An 18,811-nucleotide genomic window follows, 5' to 3' on the forward strand; every position below is an offset into this window, starting at 1 on the left:
ACTAGACTGTTAAAGATAGGAAAAAGATGGCGCAACATTTTTGTCAGTTTTTCACTTGCCCAGTTTTGGTGAACCTTGGTGCTAACATCAAGTAAGTAAGAACTAGAACTGCTCAACAACACAAGTGTCTGAGGTAACATTAGCTCTTGACCTGTATCTGGATGACTTTATGCTAATTATGATAATTGCATGAATGTGCAGCTGTACAGTTGATCCTAATAAAGTGGGACAGTGAGTGTGTGTTTACTTGAAGTATTCGCGCACACTGCACACACTGCACACGGCTGTAGAGGGTGTGTATTCTCAGTAGGTGGTGGTGTGCACTGCATGCTGCAGCACGACTCCCGCAGAAGAAGCAGAGAGACTCGGAACCACTTTGAATGGAAACTCCCTTTTTCTCCTGTTACTGTCACACAGTTTGGTAATTTAGATGAAGTAACTCGAACTTCAGAAAGCGGTTATAAACGGAGCAAAAATGCGCGACCGAACCAAAGAACTGGGAAATGTAAGTTCATTAATGGACGGAGATATCATTTCACTCACATAGAGGAATTTAGCTGGTTAGCAAGCGACATACAGCTAGTCAGTGAATGTAGCAGCTTAGCTGGGTATGTTTGTGATAAATACCTGCACTTAATTTTACAGATAAAAAAAATAAAATAAAAAACTCTTATATAATGCTTTGCTCTTATTTCCGATAAGTAGATATTTATCAAATTACATACTTCTGGGTAATTAACAGAAGTAACAGGATAGTGTAGTGACAAACAGAGGCTCAGTGTAGTTGACCGCTAGCTGCCTTTCCTATTTAGCTGCTGCTACATGTAGCTATTAGCACATGCAGAGCTGCTTATTAGTTTACTGACAAAATACACAAAGTGACTTAATTCCAAGTTTATTTTGCTCACTTTTTTTTAACAAGTTATTGAATGGGCTGCCATTCAGTGAGAGAAATGTAACACCTGTGTCAGACCTGAAAAAAGTGCTCTAAACTTTAGTGTAGTTTTATTTGTTGGAGACTTCAAAATTTCTTCAAAATTGTTACTAGTTTACTTGTTCTTCTAGCGGTATATAGTAGCAGTCCTGCGCTTTAAAGGAAGGCATGGAGCTGTTATTCCTTACTGTTATTCATTCCCATTATTCCTGACCGTTATTCCTCATAGTTAATGTTATTGTCTGCAGTTAATACAGCCTAAAGCACTTTCTGTAGACTTAAAGTCTCTGTTTTATTGTAACTTCATAAGTTCTCTCTGTCTCTCTCTCTTTCTCTCTCTCTCTCTCTCTCTCTCTCTCTCTCTATATATATATATATATATATATATATATATATATATATATATATATATATATATATAAAAATATATATATGTATAGAGAGAGAGAGAGAACTTGTGAAGTTACAAGTTATATGAAGTTATATATATGAATTTCAACTGTTAGTGACCAATCAGCAGCTAAAAATAACTTTTCCTTCCCTTCCTTACCCTTCCCTTCCTTACCCTTCCCTTCAGCGAATGTATGTGTAAATAGTTGATAAACTTTGTTTCCTCTGTCCACTCCAGCCTGCAGATGGCTCGGATGAAGATGATGAAGGCACAGCACTCATGATCAAACCAGGCACAGGGACCTCCATGAAGGAGGACCGAGAGAATGAGTCTTTCTTTCGGAAGGTAAAACTGTCTTTTTTTTTTTTTTTTTTTTTTTTTAACAGCTCATTCCAATTTCTAAAACATGTGTCTGTGACTGTAACAGGATTCATGCTCTTGTACTGCTGTGTAGCTCCCTTATTTATCACAACAGAAGTAATAACTAAAGGATTCAGTTTATATATACACTGTATCAGAAACAGAATGAAATTAGAACAGAACTTGATTTATGGTCGTGTTACATATACTTATTCTAATTTAGTCAAAGGTGTCAGTAGGAAAGTGCTCTTTATGTACAAGGATGTTTTCCTAATTATTCTCTTTTTCATGTCATACTCAGGTTTTCATTATTTTTCTTGTAGGTCCATGACATTCGAGAGGGGCTTGAAACTCTTAAGAAGAAAGTATCTGAACTGGAGAACAAACAAAAAACAGTTTTAGGTGTAGCACTTCCAGAGGAAAGTTAGTAGCTTAGTCATATATAAAATAATAGCATATGTGGCTGTTTTTTTGTAGATTTCTACCTGCATGTTCAAGTACTGTATTCTGTACCATCTTTGATTATTATTATTATTATTATTATAAAATGTGATTGGATTTTTTTTTAAGGTTATCCTTTTTTTCAGGTATGAAAAAGGAACTTCAGACTATAAGGGATGAGATCAAAGTATTAGCTAGCCAAATCCAGAAGAAACTGAAGAGTAAGAACAATTAATCAAATCTGATCATCGTAGAAGACATTCTGCAACTATAAATTCCAACTGAACAATAAAATTTTCTGATTCTGTTGTAGATATTGAAATCAAGAAACCCGACGAAGATGGGAAATATGTTCCAATAAACTTAAGAATGCAAAGAACACAGGTTGGTTATCTTATGAATATGTTGTACTTAATGTTGTCACTACATCCTTTTTCTGGGCTCTTATTGAATTGCTTTCGGATATTCTTTGTTTTTCAGCATGCTGTCCTCTCCCGAGACTTCATTGAGTTGATGGGTTACTGTAACACAATTCAGGCTCAGTACAGAGATAGAAATGTAGAGAGGATACAAAGGCAACTCAAAATCAGTGAGTATCTTCTTCTTGCCTTTCATTAAGAAACATGCTTGAGTAATAATCAAAACAGAACAGTGGTTTGTGTATATGTAAATTTGGGTTTTACATTTGAAAATGTTCTAATGTCAGAAGATTAGAAAATTTAGCTCTTGGTGGATTGCAGTAAAGGCTAGGAATGGAGAGACATACACTCACTGAGCACTTTATTAGGAGCACTATACTAATATTGGGCATGGCCTCCCTTTACTCTCAAAACAGCCTCAATTCTTCATGGCATGGATTCCACAAGATTACTTTGAGATTCTGGCCCATGTTGACATGATTGCATCACGCAATTCCTGCAGATTTTTCAGGTGCACTTTCATGCTGTGAACTGCCACTCACTGGATGTTTTTTCTTTGTTGCACCATTCTGAGTAAAGTCTAGAGACTGTTGTATGTGACAACCCCAGGAGATGAGCAGTTATACTCAAGCCAGCCCGTGTGGCACTAACAATCATGCTATGGTCAAAATCACTGAACATTTTTTCAGTGATTTTCAAATGACTACACACTTTTTTTCCCCCTATTCTGATGGTTGATGTTAAAATTACCTGAAGCTGCTGGCCCGTATCTGCGTGATTTTATGCATTGCATTGCTGCCACATGGTTGGCTGGTTAGAGAATTGCATGAATGTGTAGGATTACAGGTCTTCCTAATAAAGTGCTCAATGAGTGTATGTTTCCAGATATGGTTCATTAGGGATCATGATGTTAACAGCAGTCTGTGGGCTTAGTACACTGGTCCTTAGCTTGAGCCATGTAAGTAGCTGAAGAGTTGACCTTTGCTTGGAGGATTTGGATTTTGTCCATAATAACATCAAGTGAGTAAGTAAGTAATCAGCTATCATCTATCCAAACTTACGAAAAATGGATAAATTTAACGTATCCTAAGTTTTTGAGAAGACATGTCAAAATGTTACAGCTCAAAAAAGTGTCTCACACAGAAATGAAGTTATATTGATCACCATATCTTTAGTAAGAAATTGTTGTTTATAGTGCACATGTTGGAAGAAAGCAGCAGCCTTTATGAGTTTGGTTATAAGTTTGGTTCCCTTTTATAGAAAACAAAATGACAAGAAGATTTTGATGTGCTTCCCCTTTCCATTATAGCTGGCTCTAATGTGACTGATGAACAGTTGGAGTCAATGCTAGAGAGTGGACAGACAGATGTGTTCACACAAAATGTGAGTTATTAGCATTTTTCTATTTACATTAGCTGAAGATTGTAGTATTGATTTGTTATTGATCTTCTGTTTCTTCCTCATTAGATTTGTTGTAATGATTGAATGTGTTGATATTGCATACTGTGCATGAACTGTGATTGAACCGTGAAGGGTAATTGGTGGGGTCTTCAAGAATATCAATTAAGTGATCAATTCTTTCCAGTTCTATCATATTACATGTTTCATATCAAATGTTTCTATCCAAGTGCTCTTTCTTGCTTTCTGAGGAATCAAAGTGGATTTGGTAAGATAATTTGCGTAATGAAAGACACTTCTGCTTTTGAAGCCTCTCATATTATAGAATTGATGTTGTGTCTCATATTATAGAATTGATATTATAGTAGATGTAAGTGTTCTCATCATATGCAACCATGACATTAGTGAAAGTAGATTTTGTTGTTTTTCTGCTATCATGTGTCGCATGTCAAAAAAGCATGATCCAATATGTCTAGGGTCCTCCCCCTGAAGAATGGACATGATAATCATGTTGTAGTGAAGGAATTGGCCATATATCGTTGTGCTTACACTGATGTTCTGATTTTTATACAGATCTTAATAGATGCCCAAGCCACCAGGCAGGCACTAAATGAGATTGAGTCACGGCATGATGAGATTCTTAAACTGGAGAAAAGCATCAGAGATCTTCATGAAATGTTTCAGTATCTTGCCATGGAAGTGGAGGCACAGGTGAGTTTGAGAACAAGCACGATGGGGAAAATGGTAACATTTCAATTAAACAATGGTAACATTGTTTAATATTTTTAAAATTCCTTTGTTATGCTAACCAAACTTGCTTTGAATCTGATGAACCTTGTAGATGGAGCATTTTAAAAGTTTGCTATCTTTTAAAACGCACAAAATCCAACTTCCTGTTGTGCTGAGATGTGATTGTGATAAGAAGTTATCTGTGATAAGAAGATCCATACCTACCGAAATTGGTTCATGTAACTGAAACTGGATGTCCGTAATGGGGGAAAAAAAATGCCCCAGGGGCACTGTTGAGCCTTTATTAATGGCATGTACACCAATCAGCCATAACATTATGACCACTGACAGGTGAAGTGAATAATATTGATTATCTCATTACAATAGCACCTGTCAAGGGTTGAGATATATTAGGCAGCAAGTGACCAGTCGTTTCTCGAAGTTGATGTGTTGGAAACAGGAAAAAATGGGCAAGCGTAGGGATTAGAGAGACTTTGACAAGGGCCAAATTGTGATGGCTAGATGACTGGGTCAGAGCATCTTTAAAACGTCAGGCCTTGTGGGGTGTTCCCGGTATGCAGTGGTTAGTACCTACCAAAAGTGGTCCAAGGAAGGACAACCGGTGAACTAGCGACAGGGTCATGGGCACCCAAGGCTAGTGAAGGCTAGTCTGTCTGGTCTGATCCCACAGAAGAGCTATTGTAGCACAAATTACTGAAAAGTTAAAGCTGGCTATGATAGAAAGGTGTCAGAACACACAGTGCATCGCAGCTTGCTGCGTATGGGGGCTGTGTAGCCACAGACCTGTCAGAGTGCCCATGCTGACCTCTGACCACCGCCAAAAATGCCTACAATGGACAGGTGAGCATCAGAACTGGACCACGGAGCAATGGAAGAAGATGGCCTGGTCCGATAAATCACATTTTCTTTTACATCATGTGGAAGGCCGGGTGCGTGTGCATCATTTACCTGGGGAAGAGATGGCACCAACATGCACTATGAGAAGAACACAAGCTGGTGGAGGCAGTGTGATGCTCTGGGCAATGTTCTGCTGGGAAACTTTGGGTCCTGGCATTCATGTGTATGCTATTTTGACACATACCACCTACCTAAACATTGTTGCAGACCAGGTACACCCCTTCATGGCAACGGTATTCCCTAATGGAAGTGGCCTCTTTCAGCAGGATAATGCGCCCTGCCACACTGTAAAAATTGTTCAGGAATGGTTCGAGGAACATGACAGAGTTCAAGGTGTTGACTTGGCCTCCAAATTCCCCAGATCTCAAGCCAATTGAACATCTGTGGGGTGTGCTGGCCATCAAGTCCGATCCATGGAGGTCCCACCTCGCAACTTGCAGGACTTAAAGGATCTGCTGCTAACATCTTTGTACCAGATACCACAGCACACCTTCAGGGTTCTAGTGGAGTCCATGCCTCAACGGGTCAGGGCTGTTTTGGCAGCAAAAGGGGGACCAACACAATATTAGGCAGGTGGTCATAATGTTATGGCTGATCAGTATATATTTGACTATTCCCCTTTTTAACACACGTGAAGTTTGTGCCACATTGAATGAGGTACAGTGGAATTATGCTACACTTCCTGTTTGAGCCTCATCACATTAATTTATCACATCACCATGGCAATACTGTTGGAAGTACCAACATTTTATTCTCAGTTTAGTGTCAGAGATGTTATCACATCATGATGACTAAATCTGATGAACCCTTTGGGGGTTGTGTTAAAAGTTTGGTTTATAGTCTGACTTCCTGTTGGCAGTTGGTGGTGCTATGACAGTGCATCACTTCTGGCATGTGCATGTGATTCTGTCCCATCAATGAACATACATGTGAGGTTTGAATCACATTGCACCATCTATAGCAGAACTAAGCCACACTTCCTGTTTGCACTGTGTGATCTGTCAATTCATCACCTTGCCATGTCAACAACATTTGAGATATTAAAAATTCCTTTGCAATTCAGTATAATGCACATCTGAATCTGATTAATCTGAACAGTTGAATCTGATGAATCCATTAGGAAGAGTATTTAAAGGTTTGGTACTTCTCAAAATGCACAAAGTCCAAAATGGCTGACTTCCAGTGTTAATGGACATTATGGTATGTCTGTCTTAAAGAGACCTATATGTGCCTTTCAATTTTGGTGCATGCTGGTGAAACTCGATGTTTATAAATAAGAAAAATGTCAAAGGGGACACTATTGAGCCCCCAGTCCAGATGAGTGCTTGGTATATTGATATTCTGTTAATGAAATATTTTCTTTCAGGGGGAAATGGTTAATCGTATAGAGAACAACATAGTTAACTCTTCTAACTATGTAGTGAAGGCTGTTGAAGACACAAAGGCAGCTGTTGTATCACAAAACAAGGCCAGAAAGGTTGGTAATATAAACCAACATTGATGCCTATGTACATTTAAAATTATCTAAAATCATTGTGGTGATTTGATTGTGTTTTTGTTCTTTTTTCAGAAAAAAATCTGGATTGCAGTGTGCATTTTAATTTTACTTTTGATAATAATCATTGCCCTGGCTGTTAGTTTGAGCTGAGATGAGTCCAGTACTATTAAAGGAGGTTTGTACACTTCACCAGATAGAGCAAGATATCATTAAATGAAACTTTAATTCACATTCTCTCAAAAACATACACAATGGCTCACGCATCTCCTAATTCCAACTTTACTGACATTTCAGCTTGATTGGCTTATATCTGCTGCATTTCATGTAGCATTTGTTTTTTTTTTTTTTTAGCATTAAAAATCTTATTTATAGATTAACTTTTTTTAATTGGACCCACATATTTCTCCCTTTGCAGCGTTCTGAAATGTATCTCTGAAATTAGGTGACCCTTTCTGTAACCAGTATCTATACAACGGCTCAAACATTCTTAACATCCTTGATTTCTGCAGTCATTTTTTACGGTTTGAACAGAGATTGGAGAATCCATTTCTGGATCCAAATTCCAAGATCTAGTGGAAAGCCTTCCTGGAAGAGTAAAGGATGTGATAGCAGCAAAGGGGGAACAACTCTATTAATTCCCATGGGTTTGGAATGGGATGTTCACATATGGGTGTGATGGTCAGGTGACCACATATTTTTGGCCATATAGTGTACATACAGGGGAAAACAATTTAAAGTGTCTTATAAATATAGTGTCTTATTTAAAGTGTCTCATAAAATTTTGAGCCACCACAACCCTAAAGGATGAAAGACCACTGTTCTAAAACATATTCCCTTAAACATATTCCCTTAGATGATGGTGGTGGAGAGTACTGTTTAACATATCAGTCCAAAAAATCCCATTTTTCATATATTTGTCAGACCTGAGCAGCTCAGATTTAAAAAGACTGATGTGTTACTTGTACAGTGAAGTATTCTTAAATATTATTATTGTTGTTAATAATTTGTATTATTTCCCCCTCTTCCCCCAGTGTCCTCCTTCTGCTGGTCTCCTATGCTTTGCATTTTAACAAATTATGTGTAGATGACACAAACCTGTTTTTCACTAGCCACGGTCTCTTCAGCTCTTCCAAGTTAACGATTAATGGCCTTTTGGCATAGAGATGAACACTCGTTTCGAAACTGTTCTGCAATATGATGAATAAGGATCACATAAACAGTTTTTTTTTTTTAAATAACACTGACATAGAAATAACTCTTCTCAGGAAACCCCAAATGATAAAACAGAGTTTTAATATATAAAGCATACAGAAGAACCTCAGAATCACTGTAAGATATATGAGCTTTGTTTTTATCTTTCTGTTGAAAATATTATTTGTTAGTATTGTGTTCATTTTGACACTATGTCAGAGAAGAAATTTCTAAAGCTTATGTTACGTCTGTATATACACAAACTAATCTTTTACGTCTTTGCTTTTATTTTACAGTATCTGCTCCTGAAATATTAATTACTGTCATTTTCATGTCATAAGATATATGTACTCTTTACCTAATCACAGCTCTTCATGTAGTTCTGTAGTGTGAGCTGCCCTCTACCGTGGAAGCTAGGCAGTAGAAATTGTTCATTAATTAAGTAACACACTAAAAAAATGTGCTGTGTTATTTATTTGGGCCTTGTCTCAAATAGACCATGTAGATCTGCTTTTGAAGCATTTGTTATGTACACTCAGTAACTTTCTAGTGCCTTTGCCTTATTAATTGAGGCCTAATTAATTTCGATCTGTATGAATTTAGTGGCAGGTAATATCAGAGTACTGCAGTATTTTGGTGCATGATGTGGTGTCATTTTGTACTGAACTACCTGTAATTTTAATACAGAACTGTTGTTTTAAAATAAAATGCATCTTATACTAAACTGTTCTCTGACTAATTCTAGTGATGTTTAATGAACTTGGATTTAAAAAAAAAAAAAAAAGTTTGCGTGACGGTGTTGTATCATAGAACTCCATTTCCCACAATGCATTGCTTCCTCGGTAAACACACTCCTACACACCGATCAGTCAGGAAGCCCAGAGCTGCGTCGCCACACGGATCAGGTAACAGGGGTTATTTGTGGAAGTTTACTTTTCTGATTCTGTCAACAAAAGCATAAAACAAATGATTCACTACTAATCGCAGTACTACTTTTTTTTTTAGAGATATGTCTGTTATTTGAACTGTTTGATTACAGACCAAAGTCGTGTTTATATACTCTAAAAGTTTAACCAAAACCCTAGTAGGCATATTTAAAATGGTCTGTTTTAAGATGATTAGTAATTAGTGAAGTCTTTAGAATGGCTTCTTGGCAAACTAAGACATTTGATTTCATTTGACTTTCTGTGTCGTGGTAAGTGAAAGTGAAACTTTGTTCATGCTGCGAAGTTTCGTTTTTAGACTTATCTGGCTTTTACTAAAAACGCAGTGTAGACTGTTAAACGTGTTTATAGATGTTAAACAGATGTAATGTATGCCTCGTGACAGGCTGTACAGTTCTGTCTCTGTCCCCAAGCTGAAAATGAGCGAGAGCGCAGAGGAGGACGGGGTGCGAGTGGACTCCATCTATTCTCAGGTGGTGTTTATTGATGTGCCTCGCTCCTATCCACTCCACTCTGATGTGACCTGCAGTTACAAGCTGACAGGAGGCCTGATACCCAACCCTAAAGACTGGATAGGCATATACAAGGTGGACGCACTTTTATAGTTTCTTAATGCTTTCTTGAAAGAAATGTTCGATTATATTCTCTGTAAATCTAGCAGCCCAAGCTTTCATTACTCTCAGGAAGGGGTGCAAAAAAAGTACAGAAAAATTATACTTAAGTGAATGTATAGATAATGTGTTAAGCTCTTAATTAAGAGTGGAAGCATCCAGCCAAAAACCTACTTCAAGTATTAAAAAGTAAATGTTTTTAACTGAAATTAAGTAATGTCATGTTTTCATGTAAAAACCAACTTTTGCTACTTATTTAAAACAGTTAGAAGCAACTATGCCATTTTAGCTGAAAACATTATTCACTGTCTGTTTGTTTGCTGGTCTAACACATCGTCGTTTGCTAATGAAATAAACACAACTAAAATATGATGTAAATAACTAATACTTAGCATTAGATAGATTCTGACTTCCTGCCTAGCCAGTATTCTTAGCGACTGACATTAATGATAGTGTAATATGGCATTAGCAAAAAAAAAAGAAAAAAAATAGGCTTAGTTACATATTCAACTTAGATGGAGCTAGTGCTTTCTAGGGAGGAAAAGGAGACACCTCATTTTATACCAGTCTTTGCTTACTCCAGCATGTTGAAACATACTGAGGAAGGGCTAGGGCACTCATCCTAAAGTTCCACACATCTTGCGGCTTATCCATCTTCAGACACACACGGCTAGCTATTGTGTAGCATGAGAAATACACTGCAGATGACGAATTGGCATGATGAACTTGGAGGAGGAGGAGTCCATTTGATAGATGTATAGTATACAGTCACTGGCTAGATAAGAGAAGAAGAGACCTTCAAGATTTGTAATGACTATTTTTAAAGTCTAAATAAAAATCTAAGAGATAGAAAGCATGTTTTTTTCTTGGAAATGTAGAGATGTAATTGTACAAGTATTCAATTTCAATAACACTCATGTAAAGTACAAATACCCTGAAATAATACTTAAGTATATCAACAAGGTACAATTACTCAATTATTTTCCACCTCTGCTTTTAGGATTGCAGTGTTGGTAGACAACATACTGGCTAATATCAATAATCTATGCTATCTGTGTCTAGGTTGGCTGGGATTCAGCCCATAAATATCATTGCTATGAATGGACAAAGCCTTGTTTGGACTGTAAAGGACTTGAGCCCCCTAAACAGCAAATTTTCTTTAAGGGTAAGTGGGTGGAAGTTTAATGTTGAGATTTATCTGTGATAAGTATAAGTACAGGCAGTCATCCTGTGTCCTTTAAACATATTCAGGGATCTAAACTCAGGCTTTGTGATTTTTTTTTTTTTTTTTTTGAGTATCTCAGCAACAGCTCAGTAACCTGTTATCAGCTATGCCCTTAGCATTTAGTGATTTACAGCCAGTGGCAGAGTGGGGCACAACAAAATAGTTACATGAGCATTTTATCAGCATATTAGTTATGTAAGCATTTGTAATCTTTAGGTCCGGCGAGTCATTCTTAGAGCACTCACAACAAAGATCCTTTTGCTTTTGTATTTTGCTTTAGAATGCTACCTCCCTAAGGATGATGGTGAGTTTTATCAGTTCTGCTATGTGGACAGCAATGGTCAGGTGCGAGGAGCGAGCACACCATTCTGCTTCCAAAACCCAGCAGAAACAAGCACAGACTGCAGCCTTTTAGTGATTTCAACACAGGTATACATGTTATACCTACCTTCTTTTCTGACAGCACCTTGTTCTGTGTACTGTATTTTTAAATGTACGTATGTGTAGATATCTAAATCTTCTTCTAATTTCTACATTTCTCTATTGTTACTGAAATGTAGTACTGCACATTTTGCTGGTCCTACAGCCTTCCTTTTTGAATTGAAATTCACATTCTTATTGAGGTGTGAAAACAAAGCACTTGGCAGTCATTAAGAATAGTGTGTGATTGTGGGTATAGGAGCAAGTGGAGCAGATGGAAAAGGAAAAAGAGGCCTTACTGACTGAGACGGAACAATTAAAAGAAGGGAAAGCAATTTTAAAAAATGAGCTGGATGAAAGACTGCGAGAGATTCACCGCCTCAGGGTTGGTTCTGCACTCTCTATTCTTACCAGTGTATGTTGCAACTGAAACCAAAGCTGTCACTAAAAGTTTCATATCCTCTAGATGTGCATTGATAAGCTGAAGTCTAATCGTACAAGTGAAACATTCCCACTAAAAGAGCAGCCTGAAAGTCCGGCGCAGGATACCCTAGAGCAGCCTTTTCTCTCTGACACTGTGGCAGAAACCAAACCAGAGCAAGAGGTGCCAGCAAATACACTTACAGTCATGACAAATGTTGATTTTAAATTAAGACATCTTTTAAGAACATACTATCTTCTTCTGCAGTCACTGACCCCTCACCATGAGAAGTATGAGAAAGCATTGCAGAAGATTTCCTTTCTGAAGCAAGAGATTGCCCAGCTCGAACAACAGGTCAAGGAGAAGGATGCAGAGATTTCAGAGTGAGTCTTTACTATGGCATCACACCCCATACAGAACCATGTAAAGACCATGAACAGTTACATTATTTTTGAAAGGTCTCTTGGAAAGTAATTTTTGTTCCCTATCCATGCAGGCTGAGGCCCAGGGCCAAAAAGGCAGAACAGGACTATAACAGATTACAAGATCAGTTCCAACTTCAACAGGTGTGAACAAATTAAGGTTACTCAACAAATCAAAAGATTTGGTACAGAAGACACATCGAAATAGCACTGTTTCCTGTATTGGTTTTCCTCTCCTGCTTCAGGTTGATATGCAAAGTGTTCAGAAAGACAAAGAAAGGTTCTATGCTGAAAAAGAGGCACAGAAGCAGGACCTGGAGAGACTGCAGGAAGAGAATAAGGCCTTACATGCAGCTTTGTCCAAGCAAGGGCCTCCGGAGGGGGACAAAAGTGACACAAAGGTATTGAAAATTTATTTTTTTATTTTTTTATATATTTTGATACGATATGTATTGATTAGTTATGCCTGTATTTGTTAAAAAAAAATGAATCTCAGCTTACAAGAAACCTGTGAAATTCACCTCCATGTAGATGCAGATTCTGACCCTGACCAATGAGCTTACAGAAGTCCGAGGGGCACTTCGCAAAGAGATCCTGAACAGCAGCGAGGCTAACAAACGTGCAGATAAAGCAGAGCTAGAGTTGAAAGAACTTAAGATGCAGCTTGAGAAAAGAACTGTGACTGAGGAAAGCCAGATAGAGGTGTTTATTAATACTGCCTAAATATTACTTAATATCAGTCTCTTCTTTTTAATCAAAAGTTTTGAAAATGCATTAGGTGTTACTGTGTACTCAGGAAGCTCAGGTACATTTTGGACCCATACCTTTCACTAATCTCTGGAACATGTTTTGTCATTTCAGATGGAGCTTGCTGAAGCTCGTAGGAGAATCAGCGAACAGGCAAACATAGCAGACGTGGCACGCCTAGAAAAAGAAAAGCTGTCTGAGGAAAACAAGGTGATTTCCTGTTGGGTTACATCAAAATAACCACCAATGCTCTCTGTAGTTGTGTGCACAGCATGAGTCTTTACTAACAGGTTTTTTTTTTTTTTTTTAAATCTGTGTTTGCCAGAAACTCAAAGGTGATATAGAAAGGTTACAGATGATGATATATGAGCTCTCCTCAGGAGCACATGTGAGCAACACTCAGCAGCAACAAAACCCTCTCAGTCCAGTACCTGCATCTCCTGTCAACACCCAGCAGCAACCACAGTCAGACTCGCATTACTATGACGACATCCGTGGACCTTTTGGTGGGTTTTTATAATTAAAAAAAAAAAATCAAATACAGACATGCTGACAGAATATATTTGGTCTCAGTTAGTTGACATTTTAGGAACAAAGGTATACTTTTTCTTGAAAAATGTATTTCCTCATTTTTTAGGAAATCCTGATAATGCAGGAAACAAGGTAGTGTATATACACCCAAGTACATACATTGTACATTCTTTCAGATTATTTCTTAGCAATCCATTAAATTTGCATAGAAATGAACATTAAAAGTATTTTCTAAACACTGCTTTATAAATAGGCAAAGGTGTGCCGTCATTGCCAAGAGAGCTTTCCTGATATCACTGAAGATGAACTGGTGATACACGAGCAGTCTCACAAGGTGTGCCCTTTCTGCACCCTCATCTGTGATGACTGTGGACAGCAGGAGTTTGAAGACCATGTCTACAGCCATGAGGAATAGATATACCACCTATATTCTCTTATATCTGCATGAATAACCCAAAGACATTGCACTATAAAAGATTTAGTACTTCTAAACATTTCTGACTACTTGAAAATATTACTGTAATATTTATCTTTTGTCTTTCAAACCTGTACATGGTATAAAATGTAGAAAATATACTCTTAGAAAAAAAGGTTTCCTACAAGGTTCTTGGATAGTTTGGGGCAGGGCTTTTGCTAGTGGGGTGAAAGGGTGGTAATAGTTCTAGTGGCACACAGACCTAGAGACCTTACTCGAGTTGGCATGCCATTAAAAAATAAACTTTTGTTCCATAAAAGCTGGCTTGGATTATGAGAGCTTTCTAACAATGATATTTCAGTATAACTCTATGGCCAATGTGTCACAGCATTTAACTCATTTAACCAAACCAAAAAATTTACTGATTTGTGCTGTACAAAAATAGGCTGTCCGATCTACATATTTAACACATTGTGACACCCCTCTCAGCCACTCACTTACATTAATATATATTACTTTAATACCTCAAAAACTAAACCATCACAAACAATATTTTTGGTATAAATCTGTACAAACAATTGACAAGTTTTATTCCATTTCTGGGAAGCCAGATTTACAGAGTTTGGGCCCAAAAATACAAATTTAATGTTCACACAACACAATATGAAATTAAACAAGGTTTCAGGCCCAGGACAGTATTGTTTCAGGGGGGCCCAGTATTCCTACACCCCTGGTTAATGGTTCTACCTAAAACCTTATCTCATAGGGAAGCACACTTGTAGGGTTCTAAACAGAAACTTTAAATATTCTAGATTAATCTAGGACCATTAGGGTTCTACATTTTACCTGTAACTGTGGAACATCTGTGATCAAACCTGTGATTTTGGAGTTGTCATAATAAATGTCTTTATCATGTTTCAGTCCTTTTCAAACACACACATCAGTGACAAATGAAAATACTGAAGTTGTTTAGAAATAGACCTTAATATTCTAGAAAAATATTTACAAAAAGCAACTCTAGTCAGGTGATATCATAATTAATCATAGATTGGTAAAATCTATAGTAATTACTTCTAAAAAAAAAAAAAAAAAAAAAAAGTCTCTAACATCTTTAAAGTCAGCAAATCAAGCCAGTTCATAATTTCAGTAATTTCATAAAGAAGGGACTATTATCAGAAAAGGTATTCAACAGTGAAACCAAAAAGCAGAAAATGAAAAATGTTAAAAAATCAACCTGGAGATCATGATTTAAAAAGGCTACTCGAGTAATAGTGCAGAAAATACTAGCAAGTCACTCATTGTAATTAAATACGGTTCTCTTGTAGCTTTTCCTTTAGTTATTTAAGTTTATAGTTTTAAAGAATGTCCTACTCTCCAGTGCCATTATGAGTTTAATGATGTATCTTAGAGCATGGACACTTAGTGGAAATAGCGTGATACAGTTATCCTATAGCTAAGACATAAGAGTGCTACTTATCTGGAGATATGTAGTGAGGTTATGACTGCATGTGTCTAGAGATATGTAGGCAAGTAGTGCATTTGTCTGGAGATATGCTTGAGGCCTGGGATAAAAACTTACTATAATATTGTTACAGAAAATAAATGCTTTTATTAGGATAACTATTCTTTCACTTGAATTTCACATGCATGTATGAAAGAAGCGTCCAACATGATTTCAGTTCTTCCAATTACAGTATTCAACTTAGTCAAAAGCTTTACTTCCACCAAATTCTTAGTGTGTAGCAAGACATTTTTCTCGTCATGGTGTCATCTGATTCGCTTCCTCAGGCGTGACATCACGAGAAGAAAGTTCAGAGAAGAGGGCGGGCAGCCAATATTGTGGTTCTCCTGCAGCCTGGGTATCCAACCATGCCAGCCCTTCTTTCAGCAGGTGGTCCTGAAAACAAAAACACATATCATACCTTCAGTATGTGCCTAAAGTCTCTAGTCTCACCTAAACATTAGGTCTGCTTCTGGAATACTTACAAGTACATGGCAAGCCCGTTCTTTCTCCCACTTCAGGCTGTCCTTGATCTCGCTTACTGTCACATAACCCTTTTTCTGCAAACGTATAAATATTTTTTGTATAAATCAGCAAAGCTGAGTAGGAACGATTAGCGATTATCTTTGGTTTCAACACTGATTACCTCAGCCAGCTGAAGAACAACAGTGTGATCCATATTGAGCTCAGCTGGAACTGACTGGACTAAATAGGAGCCTCCAACAGGAATCATCCCAAAGCCATTTCCCATTGCCTTAAGCTTTTTGATGGCTCGTACTAAGTCATCTCTGGTGATAAAAATGAGTTGGCACAGTTGAAATTTGCACATAAATTAAAAACAAAGCTGTAAAAATACTTTTATATTTGTTCTCTACTCTCTCAGTTTAAGCCACATGCCAAGCTAGCTGCAATAAGTAAATAGTGTATTTTAGAAAATGACCAGCAGTTTGTTTGCACACTTGGTACTGGATATTTACTCTGGTGGCCAACTCCAATCTTGGAGTCCAAAGTTGGAGCCTAGCAAAGTCTGGCAATTTCCTTGCTCTAACACACCAACTGATTGATTGGCGAGTTAAATCCAAGGTCTTAGAGAAGTGAAATCACCAATCTGTTATTGATAGGCATGTTGTAGTGTAGGGAAAGCAAAGCAAAATTACTCACTGACTCACGTCTTGAGCAAACTTCCCTCTTCCTTTTAATACACGCTGATGAAGTTCATCTAATGTAATTAGTCCTATTAAAAGACAATTTAATGTTACCGAAAAGGCATATACTTTGTTCATTTCTCAGTAAAGAAAGAAACCATATTGGAAATTGCTTTCAAAAGAATACAAATCCAATATGTCCTTAAAGATAACAGGGACTTCATAAATCCAGGTTGAACTCACCGCCATTTCTGTGCTTTAGAGCTAGACAGACTTCAATTATCTGTACACCAAGCTCATAATAGAAGTCTCCAACTCCGAGCATCTCAGACCAAAATCCTTTACCAGCTGTTTTTTATGACATACATAAGGACAGAAAAACGGAAAGAGTCAGCATGTTGAATAGAGGGATGTACTGTATCTCTTGTTTATGTAACAGCATGGAGAAGATCATTAGTGTTACTTACATGCCAGTGGATCCACTCCTATTGTGGCACACATTTCTTGAAACTGCACTCTGAATTGTGAATTCTTTCGGATCTCTTGCTTGTGTTTGCTGGCGAACTCTTCTAAATGTGTTTTGAATGTTTCTAACTGCTTAGACATCTACAGAGGAGGGAGAAGGTCAGAATACATAGTGGGGTCCAATATACAACCTACTGACACACACAGTACTTCTGTACTTGACTGTAAATAGATAGATAGATAGATAGATAGATAGAAGGCATCGCCAAGTCCTTACCTGTACAATCTGATCTTCAGCTAAGACTGTACCTCTCTCTTTGTATTTGGCCTACAACAACAGATGCATAGTGCATCAAATCCCAAAATAAATCCCATATGATCTCATTTCATCATGTAGACACAAAAATGTAATAAATCGCTTAAATCTGTCCTATAACTTACCTCTGCAAGTTTCTTCTTGGCGATAGCCCCTGCTCCAACTCCTCTTCTGTGCATGTTGCTGGATTGTTGTGGAACTATTTTACAGCTCGCTGTTGATTTCGGTTTAGCTGTCAGATATCTGAATAAACAGACTCGGAGTCTGCAGGTGTGTCTCTCTCTTAGCTAGCTAGCTGGGATTAGCAACCAGCCTGCGGACAACATGCAGTAAAAAAGGGAAAACATCCACTTTTCCCTAAATGTAGCATTACCGGGTCATCTTCACGTAAGAAAAAACACTCTTCCTCTATGTTGTTATATTTTACTATTCAGTTTATTACTCTCTTCAGGAAGTAGACGATAAAGGAAGAAGAATTGACTCTTCTTCTAGGACTAATGACGGATACCAAACAACCACCATCTTCATACCGCCACCTACAGGCCTGCTGTGCAATCAAGTCATGATTCTTCTGTCTGAGAAGTTCCTTTTTTTTATAAGTATATTTTATTTAAGCGTTATATCACAGCGGGTTGAAATCTCCAGTCTGATTAGACAGAAGGTGAGCATTATTCTCGTATAACAGCACGGTTCCGAAAGTAGTTCCAGCTGTAACAGGAACGGCAGGTTAATATTAATGCGCTCATTCCAGTGCGTTATTGGTTTCTATGGTAACAGCTCGTAGGGAGGTGTACAGCCGACGCTCCACACGATCTACAGCTACTAATGAAAAACGGATTTAAAAAACGTGTTGTTGTTTAACAAAGTTAAACGTATTATCGTTGATTTGGTGACCTTTTTGTTTATTTAACATTTATGGAAGGAGTCTCGGTCGCGCTTTCCGTTTTCTTGGTAGTTCTGTTTTCTTGGTAAAAGGTTTCTGTGAACAAATATATGACCAAATATGTGCAAATATTTTTGTGTGTTTTGCTCCGTCAACGAAAATAGTTCCCAAAGAAGCCACAGCTGGATAGAGCTTTGCGCTGTGATGATATTTATTTGGCTTTTCATCTAGAGAGCTCCTTAGTAACATATCAGCATGTTAAAAGTACAAAGTGTCCATTAATATTTTCTAGGTTACAATTTAAGACAAAATAGGTTTTGATTCCAAAATGTGCTTTTATTGAAATTGTGGAAATCATACATACTTTAAAGCATGAGCCAATTCGAAATATTTAAAGGCATGACAAGGAATTGATTTGCTTGAAATTGAACTGGATTCAGTCTGCTCTCCATTGGTCTGTCAGCAACATGTCCTACTGAACACTCC

General features: G+C 37.5%; 3 protein-coding genes across 7 annotated transcripts; 2 read left to right on the forward strand and 1 right to left on the reverse strand.

Moving 5' to 3' along the window:
- The first annotated feature begins 267 nt into the window (after positions 1–267).
- stx4 (syntaxin 4) lies at positions 268–9,003 on the forward strand. Of its 3 annotated transcripts, none has more exons than XM_034309518.2 (11): positions 268–505; positions 1,563–1,670; positions 2,009–2,108; positions 2,273–2,347; positions 2,440–2,510; positions 2,607–2,715; positions 3,855–3,928; positions 4,517–4,654; positions 6,957–7,067; positions 7,161–7,263; positions 8,120–9,003. In XM_034309518.2, the coding sequence occupies exons 1-10, from the start codon at positions 476–478 to the stop codon at positions 7,236–7,238; spliced, it is 894 nt and encodes a 297-aa protein (XP_034165409.1). In that variant the 5' UTR covers positions 268–475; the 3' UTR covers positions 7,239–7,263; positions 8,120–9,003. The 3 variants fall into 3 exon arrangements, with proteins under 3 accessions (XP_034165409.1, XP_034165410.1, XP_034165408.1); XM_034309519.2 differs by having other exon boundaries at positions 8,576–9,003; XM_034309517.2 differs by having other exon boundaries at positions 7,161–9,003.
- A 44-nt stretch (positions 9,004–9,047) lies between these two features.
- Positions 9,048–14,930, forward strand: calcoco2 (calcium binding and coiled-coil domain 2). 3 transcript variants are annotated; one of them, XM_026915390.3, is made up of 14 exons: positions 9,048–9,184; positions 9,637–9,810; positions 10,897–10,999; positions 11,340–11,488; positions 11,739–11,864; positions 11,946–12,083; positions 12,168–12,283; positions 12,397–12,466; positions 12,568–12,723; positions 12,854–13,024; positions 13,184–13,279; positions 13,395–13,575; positions 13,707–13,732; positions 13,854–14,930. In XM_026915390.3, the coding sequence occupies exons 2-14, from the start codon at positions 9,643–9,645 to the stop codon at positions 14,013–14,015; spliced, it is 1,662 nt and encodes a 553-aa protein (XP_026771191.2). In that variant the 5' UTR covers positions 9,048–9,184; positions 9,637–9,642; the 3' UTR covers positions 14,016–14,930. The 3 variants fall into 3 exon arrangements, with proteins under 3 accessions (XP_026771191.2, XP_053094850.1, XP_026771192.2); XM_053238875.1 differs by having other exon boundaries at positions 9,116–9,184; positions 9,609–9,810; XM_026915391.3 differs by having other exon boundaries at positions 9,116–9,184; positions 9,609–9,810; positions 12,860–13,024.
- snf8 (SNF8 subunit of ESCRT-II) lies at positions 14,568–17,968 on the reverse strand. Its single transcript, XM_026915392.3, has 8 exons — positions 17,568–17,968; positions 17,404–17,454; positions 17,129–17,267; positions 16,905–17,009; positions 16,678–16,750; positions 16,163–16,304; positions 16,002–16,076; positions 14,568–15,912 (listed from the first exon to the last, which is right to left on the reverse strand). Exons 1-8 carry the CDS (start codon positions 17,619–17,621, stop codon positions 15,775–15,777), a joined length of 777 nt encoding a protein of 258 aa, XP_026771193.1. The 5' UTR covers positions 17,622–17,968; the 3' UTR covers positions 14,568–15,774.
- Between the last annotated feature and the right edge of the window lie 843 nt (positions 17,969–18,811).

This window comes from Pangasianodon hypophthalmus, chromosome 12, assembly GCF_027358585.1.
Source record: "Pangasianodon hypophthalmus isolate fPanHyp1 chromosome 12, fPanHyp1.pri, whole genome shotgun sequence".
Classification (NCBI taxonomy): Eukaryota; Metazoa; Chordata; class Actinopteri; order Siluriformes; family Pangasiidae; genus Pangasianodon; species Pangasianodon hypophthalmus.